Source organism: Canis aureus, chromosome 4 (genome assembly GCF_053574225.1).
Source record: "Canis aureus isolate CA01 chromosome 4, VMU_Caureus_v.1.0, whole genome shotgun sequence".
Lineage (NCBI taxonomy): Eukaryota > Metazoa > Chordata > Mammalia > Carnivora > Canidae > Canis > Canis aureus.
Genome location: NC_135614.1, coordinates 45,115,727 through 45,133,863, shown reverse-complemented (window position 1 = coordinate 45,133,863; position 18,137 = coordinate 45,115,727). Strand labels below are relative to the sequence as shown.

Sequence of the window (18,137 nt, the reverse complement as noted above, 5' to 3'; positions counted from 1 at the left end):
ATTTTGAACCCACAAAATGAGTATTGACAAATTCTGTACAGGAAATTTTGGGGTCTGTGCCCCACCCCTCCAGCACACAGCCAGCTCCCTGTTTTCCAGTCTGGGACTTGGGGCGCTCCACTTCCTGTCATCAAGTCCTATGCCAGTCAGGTTCTTAACAGAAGCAACAGAAACAGATTGTGAGCAATATATGCAGGAAAGAGTTTTTTGAAAAGAAACTAAGTAGCTCACATATTCATTGGAAGACTTGGAAGGCTGTAGAACCAGCCTTGGAATCAGATGGGAAGAGACCAGAACACAGCCAGAATCGTCCCACAAAATCAGTCAGGTGAGGATAATACCAGTGCTGCTGCCAAACTGGGCCCAGCTGGTCCCACTGCTGCCACTGGGGTTCAACATTGATACCTCCCCAGAGGCTCCTGCCCCTGCAGTAGGCCAGAGCAGCTCTGCTTGCTTCTGCTGTCACCACTCCTTATCTGCCTGAGATGCTAAGAGACATGGCATGCTCATGGAGCAAAAGCACCTGGGCTGGTTAAATCTGAGAGGCCCAGTAACAGAGCATTGGGTCCAGCTGACCAGGTTGTGATTCAAAAGCCTGGGGCAGTTGCATCCACTGGACAGAGCCTAGTCCTGTGCCTGCTTGTAGCCACAAACGAGGCTGGGAAAGGTAAACTCCGGCACTTCTAGTTTCCTTAATGGAAGGTGGGCTTTGTCTCCCACTGTGAGGTCTAAGCTGGGGATTTCGGCACTCACGGGATGAAGTTTCAGATGCTCATCAGCAACTTTTCCCCACAAAAAAAAAAAAAAAAAAAAAAAAAAAAAAAGCCTATGTTTTCTGTATCATCTAATCTCAGAAACAACCCTGCAAGACAAAGTGTGTTTACCCCATTTCATAGATGTGGAAATTGAGTCTCAGAAAGTCAGAACACTTGGCTGTAGGTCACACAGTTTATTAGGTGCAAAACCAGGAGTCTGACTCCAGAGCCCACAGCCTTTCTATCACTCGGAGCCACCGCCTGAAGGGCTCCCTTTGCCTTCCCCAGGCTACTTAAAACTTGTCTATTCTGCTGGCCTGATGCCACCCTTCTCCATACCAAGTGTCCTCTGCTGGCCGTCTCCCTTCCTTGACAGGCTTCAGCACAGCCTGTGTCATCTGGTTAGTTTCCCATGATTGGGTCCCGCCCTGAACTTGAAGTCTGAGAGCATAGGAACAATGTATGACCCTCCCTCCAGCTCTCCACACTGCCTGGGTATTTGACACCTACATAGTCAGCAGCAACGCTGTCACATGTGTTGGTCAGCTCACCCTTACCTGATGGACACAGTCCTTCCAAAATTCTCCTTCCCGAGCTACCTGCCTGGGACAGTCGGTCCTTTTACCTCTTTGTTCCTGGTTTCCCTAGCTGTTAGGTGGAAGTAATAACAGAGCAACAATATTCTCTCCCCTGCTGGAGATTAAATGCAGCAAAACATCCCTACATTAGGAAAAGTTAAGTTTAAAGATCTAATGTGGCTATTATCCCTCTTCTCTAACATCATTGTTGACTCCTGAACAACTACAGCTTAAGGATCAGGTGCCTTGATGAGTATTTCCAGTCAGTGGGACATATAGTCTGCTCCTTTGGATTGGAACAATGTGGTATAAAGCCCCCTCCCGGGATGCTATCCAGCCAGTGAGTTTGTATGAGTCCACCCCCATCAAGATGTTCCACCCCCCACTACGTACACATCAGCTCCATCTCTGAGCCCTCTGTGCACCCCCAGGGGGCCAGAAAAGGATGCCCAAACATAGACTGACCAGACCTTAAACTCTTGTCCAGATGCTTATCAGCCTTGTGGTTTATAAAAGCTTAATCTCCCTGGGCCTCCATTCCCTCCATTAGGACTGTTGGAGGATTAAATGTAACTGTCCTTAAGGCACATAGCACACACATCGTTATCATTGTTTCTGTTACTCTCGTCCTGGTTCCGATGAGGACTCTGCCTCCTGCAGTAGCTTTTGTCACTTACGTCCCTGGGGTTGCCGTGTCCATCAACCTTATGGAACTATTGATAGCATTATTACTAATAATTATCAATAACCGCAAAAGTCACAGTACAGACAGCTTCTCAAGAGACACCTGAGAAGTGCGCAGACCACTGCCAGAGCGAGCAGGCTCTGTTGCCTCAGCCTGAGATTCTGAGGAAGGGATTGCTAATAGAGCCTCTCTGCTCATCTTATACATTGCATACATGTGTATCTTGACAGTGGCTTCATTTGAGCTATGAAAGCAGGCTTCTGTGGGTGACAGGGAAGGGCCAGTGCAAACAGGACTTGTGGTGGTAGGTCAGGAGGGCATTAGAGCCTGGAACCACACTATCTGCGGTCAGCCCCACTGTGCTGCTGACCACATGGAAACCCCACCACCCTTCTGGCCCCAGGGTGCCTTCCAGATGTACCCTAGTCCCAAGTAACTTCCCAGGACTTTTCTTCTGCAGCTGAACCGAAGTGACAGTGACAGTTCCACACTGTCCAAGAAGCCACCTTTTGTTCGAAACTCCCTGGAGCGGCGCAGTGTCCGGATGAAGCGGGTAAGACAGTCACCTCAAAGCTATTCAGATGTCTGCTTCATCATCATTTCCCCAAGCATATCCCCCAGTGTCTGACCATTTTTTCTCAGCCACTGGTTTGAAGAAAGTTGCTTTGGCAAGCATGATGGTGTTTATGAACTGTAAGGCCTATGTAGGCACTGGGAAAGGTGCCAAAGGGTAAATGTAACATGATGATGATGAGTCGATCAGACCTGAAATTAAAGTCACTAAGGACTAACCAACTCAAGGTGTCACGGTCACTGATGGAAGCCTGCCTCTCATGCAACTCTGCTCAGCATGTCATCCCGCTGACTGAGCAAAGGTTCTGACAGCCCTCCCTGCTGGCAGAGAGGACCAGGTACCTCCAAGCTGTGACCAGAAATAGGGAGGTGCAAATGGGCTTCTCTCAGTCCAGCTGGAAAAGCACTGGGAAGAGACCACCAGCTGCCTTTGCAGAGAAATCTCACCTTGCCTTATGGAGACTTGGCTCAGAGACCAGGGCAGGACAGTGTCAGGCAAAGGACTGACTCCTGGTCTGCACTTTGGTACAAGTCAGAGCTGCAGGAGATGCAAAAGGGCCCTTCCCACTCTGGGCTTTCAGCATAGACAGACTTTACAGCAGTTCTGGTGAGTTTGCTGTGGGTGACAGGGAAAGGCCAGTGCAAACAGGACTTGCGGTGGTAGGTCAGGAGGGCGTTAGAGCCTGGAGCCACACTATCTGCTGTCAGCCCCACTGTGCTGCTGACCACATGGAAACCCCACCATCCTTCTGGCCCCAGGATGCCTTCCAGATGTACCCTAGTCCCAAGTAACTTCCCAGGACTTTTCTCCTGCAGCTGAACCGAAGTGACAGTGACAGTTCTACGCTGTCCAAGAAGCCACCAGGCAAAGGACTGACTGAATGTCAGGAAGAAACAGGCATTAGAATGTCAGAAAGACCTGTAGAGAGAACAAAACAAAAAGAGTGGGCAGGGAGGCAGTGCCAACAGCCCCAAGCAGGGAAAGGCTCCTCCATACTTCCTACAGACCTGCTGCTATCAGGACGAGGTCCTTTGTCTGTCTCCACTGTGCCCCCCCCACCCCCATCTACAAGTCTCCATACCTAGAGAGCCACAGGGAAGGGCAAGAGTGTTGGCTGCAGGGGAATACAGCCATGGCCTCAGGTGACAGGGATGGCCAACTGCCTGCCTGGGGTCCCCTCCTACACCTTTATCTACTGTAGCTGGTGCTGCAGAGTCCCTGGAGCACCAAGTCTTCTGGGGGCGGGGAGGCTTACTGACGATGCACATTTCCCAGGCCACACTCCCAGGCACTGGGGTGGGGTCCTGGAAACCGCATTTTAGTAAGCTCCCTGGAGAATTCTAGAGCTGGTGTTCCAGGATCCACTCCTGGAGAAATGCCCCTGGAAGCTCCTGCTTGCTCCCCCTGCATTGCTTTCCCTGCATTGCTGACAGCTCCCTATCAAGACAGGCCTACACAGTTCCCCCTTCTTCACCTCTTCTTCCCCTTACCCAAGAGGAAAACCTACTGAGAGAGCCTTTGATTGATAGATCTGAGCCCACATTTCCTTCAGGTGCTGTGATCTGAGACATGGGAGAGTCCTGAGGCTGGGCCAGAGCCCTTGGGCACTACAGTCCTACTCAGTGCCTGAACTTTGTCTCTTGTCTCTCTGCTTCAGCCTGTCCAGGCAAGTTTCCGGGACTGGGCATCATCAGTCAGAACAAAACAAAAGAACCTTCGTTTGTTACTCTGAGAACTTGAGTCACACAGATCACTCAGCTGGATTTCCTGACCCTGCTCATTTATGAGCACAGGCTAGACAGTGGTCTCCCCCTAGCAGTTCTGCACTGAGCTGCTTCATCGCCCCAGAAGTATGCTTGCCAGCCTTACCTGAGGGCAGCTCTCATAGTAATGTTTTATGTATCATTTCTCAACTCTGTCAGCCGTCATGTTTGTTTTCTGTTGCTGCAATAATAAATCACAGCAAACGTAACAGCTTAAAATAATACAAATTCATTACCTTATAGTTTGCACTGGTCAGGAGTTCAGGCACAGGTTAGCTGAATCCTCTGCTCAGGGTCTCACCAGGGTCACATCCAGGTGTTGACTGCATCCTCACCTGAAAGTTTGAGTAGGGAAAGATTCACTTCCAGGCTCCCTTGGGACATTGGCAGCATCCCTTGTCTTGTGTTTTCTTGCTAGCTGCAGGCCTGGAGGTCAGGGTCTGCTCACAGCACCCAGAGGTCGTTCTCAGGTCCTTGCCATGTGGCCCTTTCCACAATATATTGTTAGTTTGAGGCCAGCAGAAGATCTGTTTCCAAGGATGGCCCAGTTCACCTTTGTGGGGCTCACTGGATTGGGGTCAGGCCCACCTAGGAATATCTCCCCTTTGAGTAACTCAGAGTCAACGGATCAGTTACTTAATCATGAGAGTGCTATCCCATGGTATTCAAAGCACCTCCCCCCCCCAAAAAAAAAAAACACTGAAGAGGAGGGCATTCCACAGGCATGTATATCAATGTGTATTAGGGGTGGGAAACTTGGGCCCAACTTAGAATTCTGTCTCCCTCAGTTATGTAGTTATTTTGTAATCATTACTATTTCTTGATAGGAGAAGGAAAGTAAGTGGTTGCATTACTCAGGATCTTTTATATAAAGATAACTGAAGAATGCATATATAGCTTGAAAGTGCAAGAGGGAATTTACTGGTTCATTTAATGGAAAACCCCAGGATTTTGGACTACCTTCAGGCATGAATTGATCCTTCATCGAGATAATTCATCAAGCCTCAGTCCTCCTCTCATGGCACTGTCCCCCCAGATAGCTTAATTCTTAAAAAGGGTCACCACATATAGTGGGAAAGATGGCCATGATCAGTTCCAAGTCTATATCTTGCTGATCTCACAACCTCTGGGTAAAGACTCTTTTTTCCAAGGTGCTCAGCAAAAGTGCCAAAGTTGAAGGTTATTGGCTGGGCTTAGACAACATACTCACCCCTGAAGTGGTCACTGAGGTTCTGACTGTCCAGGTTCAGGTCACATCCCTGTCCCTGAAATCCCATGTGAACCACCTTGTGGGTTGAGCATGCAGGAGGAGTGGATCCCCAAGGGAAGCTACGGGCTCTGTTTACCGTCAGACCAGGGAAGCGGGCGCTGGACATGCAGAAACAACAGATGTCCATGACGTCTCCTTTCCGGGGGGCACAGACCTGCACTGAGGAAACAACTTCAGGATAATGACAAGAACCCGTTAACCGAGTGTAAATGTTGAGGTCACTGAGAGCAGGGAAACGGGGCAGTGTGGGGAGTGAGTGAGGGGGTTCTGGAGCCAACTGCCAGGGTGGAATCTCAGACTTACCACCCAGCACCCTGCCTGGGGCATAAAAATGCTCAATGAACAGAAGCTGAAGACATGGGAGAAATCGGGATAGGCCCTGGGGGTGGGCGAGCCCCGTTTTTGAAGTAGAAGCCTGCCGATGAACAAAGGAGGGTATCTGAGGTTCAGGGGGGCGGGTTGTTGGGGCTCACGGAACCCAGCCCTCTAATAATCAGCCAAAGCTGTCCCTCCCCCCGCAGCCTTCGTCGGTCAAATCCCTGCGCGCCGAGCGCCTGATCCGCACGTCGCTGGACCTCGAGCTGGACCTGCAGGCGACCAGGACCTGGCACAGCCAGCTGACTCAGGAGATCTCGGTGCTGAAGGAGCTCAAGGAGCAGCTTGAACAAGCCAAGAGCCACGGCGAGAAGGAGTTGCCGCAGTGGTTGCGTGAGGATGAGCGCTTCCGCCTGCTGCTGAGGATGCTGGAGAAGCGGGTGAGAGCCACGCAAGAGGCAAGGGAGGCGGCTTGCTCTGCCCTGAGGGACTGCCCAGTGCTGCAGGGGAGGGAGGCCAGAGCTTTGAAGAGGTGCAACAGTCCTGTGACCCACTAACAGTGTTCCCAGGGCCCCTCACTCCCATCATCAAGACGATCCAGGAATCCCTTTGCCCGGTAAACTTTATTAACTCTCGACCTGGCTGCCGGGCCCTTCTGCATTTCCATATTTATGTGTGCAAGGCCTTATCATTCACACTTTTATTCATCAAACATTGGGTACCAAATCTGCACTTGGGCACACACTTGAATAGAGTAGATACAGAACACTGACCTGCCCCAGTGTCGGCCCATGTGATCCCACAGCATAGCTCTCTCTAAAGATACAAGTTCGTACATGGAGGAAGTCCCTCATGTTGGAGGTCTCCCAAAGGCGACTGCTCTGGGCCACCACCTAGAAGGGAGGAGGGCAGTCCTCCTCAGCAGCACAGGAGGACTCTCTGGGTCAGGGTGCTCCAAAGCAGGAGCAGCTTCAGATCTTTCATGGCTCTGGGCTTTATCTCATCTGTGGCTAGCAGATAGTGGGCACAACTTCATGGGGTATGCAAAGCTGGCAGTTTCTAAATGGATAAAAAAAAAGTCTGCTTGTTTGAACCACATTTAAAGCAATTGGATGCCTTAAAAATTTGCCTTTGGCACCAGTGAGCTGACAGGTCCCAGCCTGTCATGAAGACGTAACAACACAGGGTCAATACACAGAAGCCATCTTCAACTCATTTATACAATATCTGCCACTCCTGGACTGTCACCCATGCAGGAATGACCTTTGCTGGTTTCCTCTGCGTACAGCCAGACAATGCACCTTGCAGAGGGTACCGGCCTCGGTTATTTTTTTGGGAGAGCCGTTAGCCGAAGCCCCAGCTCTCAGTGCCAGTGATAATGCCTGAGAGTAGGAAAGTGGTGGTGGGCTTCTAGGGTCTGGACTAGCTGAGGGGCTTCAAATTGACTCTGGTAATTCAAGAGTTCCTGCAATGTTTATTTCTTTCTAATTCGATATATTTATACTCTGTATACTTATAATAGGTAATGCCTTTAAAGAAAAAAAAAGGGGGGGTGCCTTCGTAACTCAGTTGGTTAAGCATCTGCCTTCATCTCAGGTCATAATCCCAGGATCCTGGGATCGAGTCCCACATCGGGCTCCTTGCTCATCAAGGAGCCTGCTTCTCCTTCTATCTGCTGCTCCCCTTGCTTGTGTGCTCGCTCGCTCTCACTCTCTGACAAAATCTTTTAAAAAGGAAGGAAGGGAAAGGAAGGGAAGGGAAGGGAAGGGAAGGGAAGGGAAGGGAAGGGAAGGGAAGGGAAGGGAAGGGAAGGGAAGGGAAGGGAAGGGAAGGGAGAAAGAAAGAAAGAAAGAAAGAAAGAAAGAAAGAAAGAAAGAAAGAAAGAAAGAAAGAAAGAAAGAAAGAAAGAAAGGAGAAAGAAAGAAGAAAAGAAAAAAGAAAAAGGGAAGGGAAGGGAAGGGAAAGGAGAAAGAAAGAAAAAGAAAGAAAGAAAAGAAAGAAAGAAAAAGAAAGAAAGAAAGAAAGAAAGAAAGAAAGAAAGAAAAGAAAAGAAAAGAAAAAAAAGAAAAAACCTGACCTCTCAAATAGCAAAAGAATAGTACATCGTGACTGTCTGATAATGGCCTACTAAATAACCACTTAAATGATGGCTTCATTGGGGCACCTGGGTGGCTCAGTCGGTTAAGCGGCTGATTCTTGATTTCAGCTTGGGTTGTGATCTCAGGGGCCTGGAATTGAGCCCCACATCAGGCTCCATGCTCAATGGGGATTCAGCTTGGGGATTCTCTCCTCTCCCCACCTCTCTCTCTCTCTCTCTCTCTCTCTCTCTCTCTCTCTCAAATAAATAGGTAAATCTTAAAAAAAAAAAAAAAAAAAAAAAAAAAAGATGGCTTCACCGACCAAAATTCCATCTTCATGCAATTAAGTTTCAAGTTATGTGATACATGGATATTTTAGGGCTTTTTGTGGTTTGTTCTCAAAAGCGCTTACATAGGTTTGCATTAGGAGGAAGGGATACAGCATATCTAAAGCCCTTGAACACAATTGCATGATTGGAATTGTGTTTCCAACACTTCTTAGTTGTTTGACATCATCAAAGAAATGTCTTAACATGCCTGAGCCTCAGTTTCCTCCTCTATAGTACAGAAGTAATTATAAAATGTACCTTTCTAGGTGGCCCTGGGGCTTAGAAAGGTAGCACACATTTCACTAGGCAGCCCTCATCTCCTTACACATAGGTATTCAGTTCCCTGGCCCCAAAAGCCTGTCCACCCTGACACATGATGGGGTCACATCTTCTCACCATTCTAAACAGAGGACCCAGCAGTGGAACGGGAGTGAGCATGCCTGTTCTGTGACCCTCAGACCTTTTGACTACACTAGACTCCTCATGTGTGCTAGAAAGCTGTCCTTAGCTGCCCCTTTCTAGAGGCCCTGAGGACTCCGTAGCACCTCACAGCCCTGCTTGCTTTGCCCTGCAGATGGACCGAGCAGAGCACAAGGGTGAGCTTCAGACAGACAAGATGATGCGGGCAGCCGCCAAGGATGTGCACAGGCTTCGAGGCCAGAGCTGTAAGGAGCCCCCAGAAGTGCAGTCTTTCAGGTAAGCAGTGGGCACCTGGCCAGCCCGCCTTCCCCTTTCACATGCAGCCGACCCAGCCTCAGTCTCACCAGCCCTGGCCCGTGCTCCCTCCGCTAGCAGAGCACCAGCCCTCCTCGGAACAGATGCGTGCCCTCTGCCCAGCCGCCCCGGGCGGTCTGTGAGCGCCGCAGTGCTTTCCCTCAGCTGTCCTTATCAGTCCCCGCACAACTCGAGCTAATTTGTTAGATCCTCTTGTTTAACGAATGAGCCACCTGCTCCGGCCTTCCCTCTGAGTGTTTCCATCACCCGTAATTATGGAGGACTGGCTGAATGATAAATAAGCCTGGGGTGCTTGCCGGGCCTCCCTGACTCTGCCTGCTGCCTGCCAGGACCTCAGGGAGGTGCTTTCTTGCCTGGATCCAGGCATGTCATAGGAGGGCCCCAAATGCCCTTTGGCTAGGACCTCCCATTCACAGCATTTAGACTCATGATACCGTCCTAGATAAGGCACTCATGGTTGTGTATGTGCTTTAAAAAAAAAAAGAAAAGAAAAGAAAAGAAAAACTTCCTGGAATAGAAATATTTAAAATATGCTGTCATTTGTGTAACTGTATTGGGACATCTCTTAATTTTTAACCAAAGGGGAGTCTAAAATAAACAAATGAGCCCCACCTGTGGCCCAAGGGCCCTTTTAAACTCAGGCCCTTGATTTGAACTGAAGGTGGCTGGTCCTGCTAATGTCCCTAAACTAGTGGTTCTGAACCAGGGATGATTTGGGCACCGGGGGGACCTTTGGCAATGCCTGGGGACGTTTTTGGTTGTCACAACTGGAAGGAAGAGGGGGAGGGGGGTACTACTGGCACTGAGTAGCTGGAGGTGGGAGATTCTGCTAAACATCCTACAATGTGCAGGACAGCCCCCACCACAAAGAACGGTCCTGCCCATAATATCTATACAGTGAGGTTGAAAACCCTGCTCTGAAGGTCTGGCCTCTCTTGCAGGGAGAAGATGGCATTTTTTACCCAGCCTCGAATGAATATCCCGACCCTCTCTGCCGACGATGTCTAATCGCCAGAAAAGTATTTCCTTTGTTCCACTGACCACGCTGTGAACATAGACTGTGGCTAAAGTTATTTATGTGGTGTTATATGAAGGTACTGAGTCATGAGTCCTCTAGCGCTCTTGTCGGTTTGAAGATGAACAGATTTTTTTTTTTTTTTTAGTTTGGGTTCTATTATTATTAAAAAAATAAAAAATAAAAAAATAAAAACAACAAAAACCAGCATTAAAATGACAAGATTGTATAGTTTGTATATTTAGGAATGTATTTTTGAGAAAGAAAATTTAAATGAACTCAAGCAGTGTTAAGTTGCTGCTCTTCTTAAAATTGTTTAGATTTTTTTCTTTTTTTTTTTTTTTTTTTTGTACAGCTCTACCTTCTAGAGGTTTCACTGCAATAAGAAGTAATGTTTCAGGGACGGTGATCCTAAAAGGACGTCCCCTGCAGGTGTCAACAGCACAGCTGACCTTTCCTACTTAACACATTTTGTATAATATTAAAAAAAAAATGCCTGGAACCATTTGGGGGGTTCTGAGGTACATTTGCGAGTCTTGATGAGCTGTGGTGTGTTTTGATGTGGCCGCCTGACGTGGAATGGGCAGCACGGAGCAGGCTGAGCAGCCCAGCCCGTGCTGGCGACAGGCCTGCCCACTCCGGTCCCGGATGCCCAGTGAAGCCACTGAAGTGAGTGAGGGAGGGCTGTGGAGAACTCCTTTCGGTTTTATCTCCATCAATAAAGTGGCCTTTCTGAACGAACTTTCGCTCTCTCTTTTTCTCTCCCACCCCTCACTTCATCTGTGTCTCCCCCATTTTTTACCTGTCCCTTTCTAACCATTTCCTCTCCGCCTGTCTACAGGCCAGGGGATGGTTTTTCCCTTACAGGCACCACTACTCATTCACTCATTGGATTCAAACCCCTGCTCAGGGGTGCTTGGGTGTCTCAGTGGTTGAGCATCTGTCCTTTAGCTCAGGGTTTTGGGATTGTGTCCCACATCGGGCTCCCTGCGGGGAGTCTGCTTCTCCCTCTGCCTATGTCTCTGCCTCTCTCTGTGTCTCTCATGAATAAATTAAAAAAAAAAAAAAAAAAGAAAAAAAACACTGCTCAGCTAGGGCTGTTGCAGATAATGGGAAATCAGCCTTTAACAAACAAGTAGCCAGGTCCCTTCCTCCTTGCTTTTTCTGACACTATCCTGTGCAGCTTTCCTCCCCTCCCCAGACCCTCTGAGCCACCCTTTCTCACCTGGGATGAGCCCAAAGACCTGCTTTTATCCGTGTTCCCACTGGAAGTAATATGCACACCAAAGTTTGAGGGACCTACTAGTATAATGCAAAGGAAGCTCAGGCAAAGACAGGGGCAAAATGGTGAGGCCCTGCAGCCTAGGAGAGAGTCACACAGGGCACACTAATATGCATGGCCCTCTCCAGGCCACTGAGGACCATTGCAGGGGGGGGTGATGGAGAGAGTCAAGACCATTTCCCTTGGCTGTGGAGACTCTTCCCCCACTTCCCCTCTATATCTGTTACCTGGCTGTTTCTTCCATAGGAGAAACCTATAGAGGTGTAGAATTTATCCTTATTCCCCCACATGGTTTCCAAGGTTTTTGATAGCTCAGACTCCCTGCAACAATACAGTCCAATTTCTCACCATCAACCCAGGGGCACCCCCTTCCCCAGTACTGCACCCTCTAAACACACCAGACTTCTGTGCACTCTCTCTTCTTCTGTGAAATTCCACCCCATATGTTGAGGGTTGGCTTTGCAATTTCTTCAAATGAGTGTCAGCACTGTCCCTGATCCATCACAATAGGCCCAAGGACACAAGGATTGTGTCCCTGCTGTCTTGTGACCCCTGGTGCCTGCACCGCTCAGAGCTTTGAGATGTTGTCCTTGCTGGCCCTGCCCTGGTGTTAAGGGCATTGGCTACAGCAATGGAGCAGAGGACCCAAACTGGATAGTCAAGAGTGACCCATCCCATTGGCTGTCACAATTAGAGCGAGGATATGCATGAGACCAGTGCTGGGCCAACCAGTGCCCTTCTTCAGCATTTCTACCTGAAGGTTAGAGACTAAATTTTCCCTTCCCAAAGCTATCTGTAGCCATGGTTCACTTTTCTGGGATCAACCTCGCAGAGAGAAGCAGTTATAAGAAGTGGGGAAATTAGGACTTGACCTGGGGTTTAAATCCTCCATTCTCTCTCTAGCTGTAGTCTGTCTGGTGAACCAGATCAAGAGAGCCAATAAAGGGGCACTGGGTGGCTCAGTCAGTAAAGTGTCTGCCTCCAACTCAGGTTGTGATCTCAAGGTCCTGGGTCGAGCCCCTTGTCTGGCTCCCTGGTCATTCATTCTCTCTCTCTCTCCCTCTCTCCCCGTCTCAAATAAATAAATAAAATCTTTAAAAAAGAGAAAGAGCTAATAAAAATGTGAAGGTCACTCAGTACCATTTTTTTTTTCCCTCAGTCACACATTCATCCACGGTCATCTCTCCCAGCAAGGCTCAGCCCCTCACACTCCTACAGCATCAGCTTCTGGGAAGCAGAGCTGCTCACACCCCCCTCGTGTGGGGGAAAGGCTGTGTGGAACCAATCCTCCTACCCAAGCACTATGTCTCAGTATTGCTTTAGCTGACAGAGCATTTGCAGGCGGCCCTCTGTCCACCATAGCCTTGGATTCTCTAAACAGTTCACTGGCACACCAGCAATACATCCTGTCATTTGCCTGACGAGAAATTGAAGAATAGATAAAGAAATTCCACTCAGACTCACGCATGTATGTTCTCCAGAATCTTCAGGAAATATAGTTTCAGAAATGTGCAAAGATCTGCTCTAGGTCTCTCAGATAGGAAATGGCCAGAGCTAGGACACAAATACCATCTATCTCCGAAATGACTTTTGTGTTTCAGCTCTGGTCTCTGTTTCATGGCACTGTGGTCACATGTGGGCCCTACCCAAAGGGAATTTGAACATTTGGTTTTGAAGAGTGAAGTCATGAAATCCTGTGGTTTCTCTGCAGGGGAGGATAGGGAGGTACGATAAAGGTGGTGTGACTAGGACACTGGCCTGAGAAAAAACTGACCGGCTCTGACCCATTCACAAAAGCAATGGTTGCCTTTGACCATAAACCTTTTTTGCAATGTATACATTAGCAATCTTTGTGCTTCCTGCATCCAAGAAAACTAATAAGATTTGTCTAGTTACCTGTCCCCCTGCTAATCAGACTCCTTAATTTTTCTTTCCTGTATTCCCACATTTCTTCTCTGTATTCTGTATTTAAGTTCTAGTTCCTTCTGCCCAGTTCACTCTTCCTTCATGTTTCCGCCCTGTCTTCTTACGGCTCTCTGTTTATCAATATTCTGATCCTAGGTCAAGCCTGACCCCTTAGAGAAACCCCTCTCCATAACCCTGGGCCACCCTATCCAACTTACCCTCCCATATGTCACTCTCTGACACAATGACCCAATTTGTTCAGAACGCTGTTTCTCTGCAGTAATCTTGTTACATCCCCTCATCTATCTCTTCCCTCTAAAATATAAGATCTTAAAACAGGGACTTTGTTTGCTGTGCTCTCTGTTGAGTCTGACGCAGAGTGGGTGCTCGATAAATATTTGTGGAATAAATGAACAAGATCAAATGTCTCCCCCAGAGGTGTGTTTACTCCCTTTGTCAGGCCTGACCAGGGCAAAGGAAGATTCTGGGTGGAATAAGAGTACTGAAGGGCGTTCTTTGGGGTGCCGGGTTGTGGACACCTCTCTGATCCAGCTCTGCACTTGCCCCACCAAACATGCACACACCACCCTAGAGCGTAAAGAAGCAGAAGTGATTGGGATGGCTAACACTCACACACAATGTTTACGTTCTTTGAGGGAAAAGTCAGGTTATTTACCCTGAAATCATTCCTCTCTTGTAACAATTAGTTGTGTTGCATTAATAGCTAATACTTACATACCACACAAAATCCAGAGGGTACACAAGAGCTTCCGTAGCAAATTCTTCCACTCACAGTAGACCTAGGCACTGTGCTAAATGTTTACTTATTTTGAACCCATCCTCACCACAACCCCATGAGGTAAGCACGTTATGATCATTCATATTTTACCATTGAGGAAACCGGCTCAGAGGAGTTGTTTGCCCAACATCTTACAGATGGTAAGTGGTAGAAACTGGGATTAAAACCAGTGAATGTTCTCAAGACACCTCCCTACAGTGACCAGAGACTTCCTACCTCTGCTACCACCAGTTCCTCCTTCAAGACATTCTATATTGCCAGTTTATCCCATGATCCTCCCAGAGATAGGCAATATATTGTATATATGCAATGAATGCATATATAATCTTATGTGTATCATTTTCTCCACCTCAAAATGCATACTAAATGTAATGTCCTATACTTTGCCATTTCTCAGTATATTTGTAAACAACTTCATTCTTCTTAACAATGATGTAGTATTCCACTGAATAGTGTACCATAAATTAATTGATGGACATTGATGTTGTAGCCCAGTCTCTTCCTTTAACAGCGTCTAAGTGGTCTTTGTACATCCATCCTTTCACATGTGTATGAGCATATCCATAGATTAAGTATTGCCTACATTTTTGAAATGCACCATCAGAGCTCCACATGAAAGTGTGAATTGCCTCTCGGACATTTCTTCTCAGCATGTTTGCTACCCTCACTAAGTGGCATGAAGAGTAGCAGAGATAAATAAATAAATAAATAATAGAGAGTAGCAGAGATAATACACTTTAGATACTGAACAGATAGATATAAGTTGCTAATGAATGGTAGGGAAGTTATGTTCTAGCAGGGGACTACGTTCTAGTTGTTATATACCAGATACTTCTGAGAATAAATTTGAAAGCTTGTCCTAACACCATTAGTAAGACTTCTTCTAGGGCACTTGGGACTAAATAAATTTATGTAGGAGACAATGATAAGTCTTAAGTTTATAAGCAAAATGTATATTTAGCCAATCAGAAGTAACAAGGGGACATACGCTTGACATAGTATTTTTTACCACTTGCATTTACCTGTTTGATCTTTTGGGATTTTGGCTGGCTGCTCATGACAGTGTTGGAGATGGAAAAGCAGGCATCATTCATGTCTTCACTATTTTAATCCCCAGGGCCAAAACAGTCCCTGACAGAGGGCTGACCCTCAAACAATTTTTTGGTGAAAAAATAAGGCTAAAACCAAAGTTCTAATTCTAGTCCTACAAAGTAACAACAGGAACTTGGGTGAATATTTTCCCGTGGTTTTTGACCCTCTCAACAGGCTGTCTTGATAACAATGACTTGATGCAGTGTTTCCAAAAGGGAAGTATCAAATAAAATGCTAGATGGTACCTAACTGAATTTTTTTTTATAATTTTATTTTAATATGCACATCAAACCCATGAACTCAAAGACATTATGGCTTTGGATGAGGATAAATATTTAAGTTAAAGTGAATCAATTTAAGAAAAAAATCACATAATATCGTGGCACAAAGAAATGGCAAAAATACTGATAATGGAAACACATTTGGGAAAGTCTGAGTTAATGTATCTGGAATAGGTCTAAACGGTCACCTTGCATGATCCTGCATTTCACAGATAAGGAGAGCAGGCCCAGGAGCTGTGGCTTACCAGCAATAAACAGCTCTTGGTAATGCTTCCCATGTTTAAACATTTACATCTGCTCTACTTTATATTACTAAGTGCCCCTCCCAATCTTTTTTTTTTTAATTTTTTTTTATTTATTTATGATAGTCACAGAGAGAGAAAGAGAGAAGCAGAGACATAGGCAGAGGGAGAAGCAGGCTCCATGCACCGGAAGCCCGATGTGGGATTTGATCCCAGGTCTCCAGGATCGCGCCCTGGGCCAAAGGCAGGCGCCAAACCGCTGCGCCACCCAGGGATCCCCCCCTCCCAATCTAAAATCACCATATGGAATATGCTTTTTACTAATATATCTGCCTCATCTAGAAATTTTAATAAACCCTTCCCCCACCTATGTTCTTAAGAATTACTGATCTAGAAGTGCCTGGGTGGCCCAGTCACTTCTTGTCTGCCTGCCTTCGGCTCAGGTCATGATCTCAGGGTCCTGGGATGGAGCCCCACATCAGGCTCCCCGCTCAGTTGGGGAGTCTGCTTCTCCCTTTAAGCTATTTGTGCTCCCTCTCTCTCATGTTCTCTCTCAAAATAATAAAATCTTTTTTTAAATAAAATAAATAAGGGCAGTCCCGGTGGCTTAGCAGTTTAGCACCACCTTCCGCCCAGGGCATGATCCTGAAGACCTGGGATCGAGTCCCACGTCGGGCTCCCTGCATGGAGCCTGCTTCTCCCTCCACCTGTTGCTCTCTCTCTATCTCTAATAAATAAATAATCTTTTAGAAAGAAAAGAAAGAAAGAAAGAAAGAAAGAAAGAAAGAAAGAAAGAAAGAAAGAAAGAAAGAAAGAAAAGAAAGAAGGAAGGAAGGAAGGAAGGAAGGAAGGAAGGAAGAAAGAAAGAAAGAAAGAAAGAAAGAAAGAAAGAAAGAAAGAAAAGAAAGAAGGAAGGAAGGAAGGAAGGAAGGAAGGAAGGAAGGAAGGAAGGAAGAAAGAAAGAAAGAAAGAAAGAAAGAAAGAAAGAAAGAAAGAAAGAAGAAAGAAAGAAGAAAGAAAAAGAAAGAAAGAAAGAAAGAAAGAAGAAAGAAAGAAAGAAAGAAAGAAAGAAAGAAAGAAAGAAAGAAAGAAAGAAAGAAAGAAGAAAGAAAGAAAGAAGAAAGAAAGAAAATTACTGATCTAGTTTAAAATGCAAGAGGCAGCAGAAAGCAACCACAGCAGCAACATCCTCCCCGCCTCCTCTCCCCAGTTCTAGGCCCAACCTCTGTGTTGGTACCAGCCCCCACATCTGAGCCATCTCCTATTACTGACAGAAGAGAGAACACAGATGACAGTTCTGGTTCTGTCATGGGGCTCCAGCAATGGTGACAGTAACCCTACTACCACCATCCCCCAAAACCCATTCCTCTTCTCCAAGTGCAGACCCAGAAGCCTAGAGGGAATGTTGACCCCCGAGTCCCATCCTTCAACTTGGCCTTCAGGGTAAGGTTCCACCTGCCTATCTCCACCAGCAATGCTCCTTTCCACTGGAATGTACCTCCTCCTCCCATACCTAGCCCAAATATCACCTCTAGAAGCCCTCCCTCCTTATCACCTATCACCCAGGCCTCCCCACCACCACCAGCAACAACCAACACACATCTTCCTTTTCTAGATTTGTTTAATGTGAGGTGCACCTCCATGGCTCAGTTGGTTTGGCAGCCGACTTTTTATTTCGGCACAGGTCATCATCTCAGGGGCCTGGGATCAGAGCCAGGTGGCGGGCTCCGTGCTCAGCAGGGAGTCTGCTTGAGATTCTCTCCCCCCTCTACCCCTGCCACAACATTCACTCGCTCTAAAATAAATAAATCTTTTTAAAAAATGGATTTTGAGGAGCACTGGGTGGCTCAGTGGTTGAGCGGCTGCCTTCAGCTCAGGGCGTGATCCTGGGGTTCTGGGATTGAGTCCCATGTTGGGTTCCCCGCCAGAACCTCCTTCTCCCTCTGCCTATGTCTCTGCCTCTCACTGTGTCTCTCATGAATAAATAAACAAAATCTTAAAAAAAAAAAAAAGTTTGATGTGAGTTATCTCCCAATAGACTAGATTGTCAGCTCCTTGTGAATACAGACTATGCCTAATTCATCGCCAGTTCTGAGCCATGGGGGCTGGTGATGTCAGGACACAGGGAGATAGCTCTCAAAGCACTGGCTGTTTCACCATGGGGTTAGTACAGGAAGCTTTTATTCAGTGTATTAGGGGTTAAGGGCAGGGAACTTGCATAAGCACCCTAGTTCAGTTGCACATGCTTAGCTTGTCAACATTCTAGTACATTCACTGTATGTTCAAGAAATGGCAGAAAACTCTACCCACAGAAGGAGATCTTAGTATTATAATGAGCAAAGGTAACTTCAGGTCAGCTGCCGAGGGGTGGGGTGGGGGGGTGGGGGGCGCTTCCTTGCAAGTCCTCAGCTCTGATCCAGCTCAAACTGACTCATGTAA

General features: G+C 47.1%; 1 protein-coding gene across 5 annotated transcripts in view; it reads left to right on the top strand.

Moving 5' to 3' along the window:
- WWC1 (WW and C2 domain containing 1) overlaps positions 1-10,838 on the top strand; it is a 151,185-nt gene extending 140,347 nt beyond the window's left edge. Inside the window, exons 20-23 of one of the 5 annotated variants that reach the window (XM_077895595.1) lie at positions 2,479-2,571; positions 6,147-6,398; positions 8,922-9,043; positions 10,024-10,838. In XM_077895595.1, the coding sequence (XP_077751721.1) occupies positions 2,479-2,571; positions 6,147-6,398; positions 8,922-9,043; positions 10,024-10,090 (534 nt within the window). In that variant the 3' untranslated portion in view covers positions 10,091-10,838. Of the gene's footprint in view, positions 1-2,478; positions 2,572-6,128; positions 6,399-8,921; positions 9,044-10,023 lie in introns of all 5 variants that reach the window. The other 4 variants (XM_077895593.1, XM_077895596.1, XM_077895594.1 and 1 more) reach the window with 4 other exon arrangements.
- Positions 10,839-18,137: the final 7,299 nt, after the last annotated feature.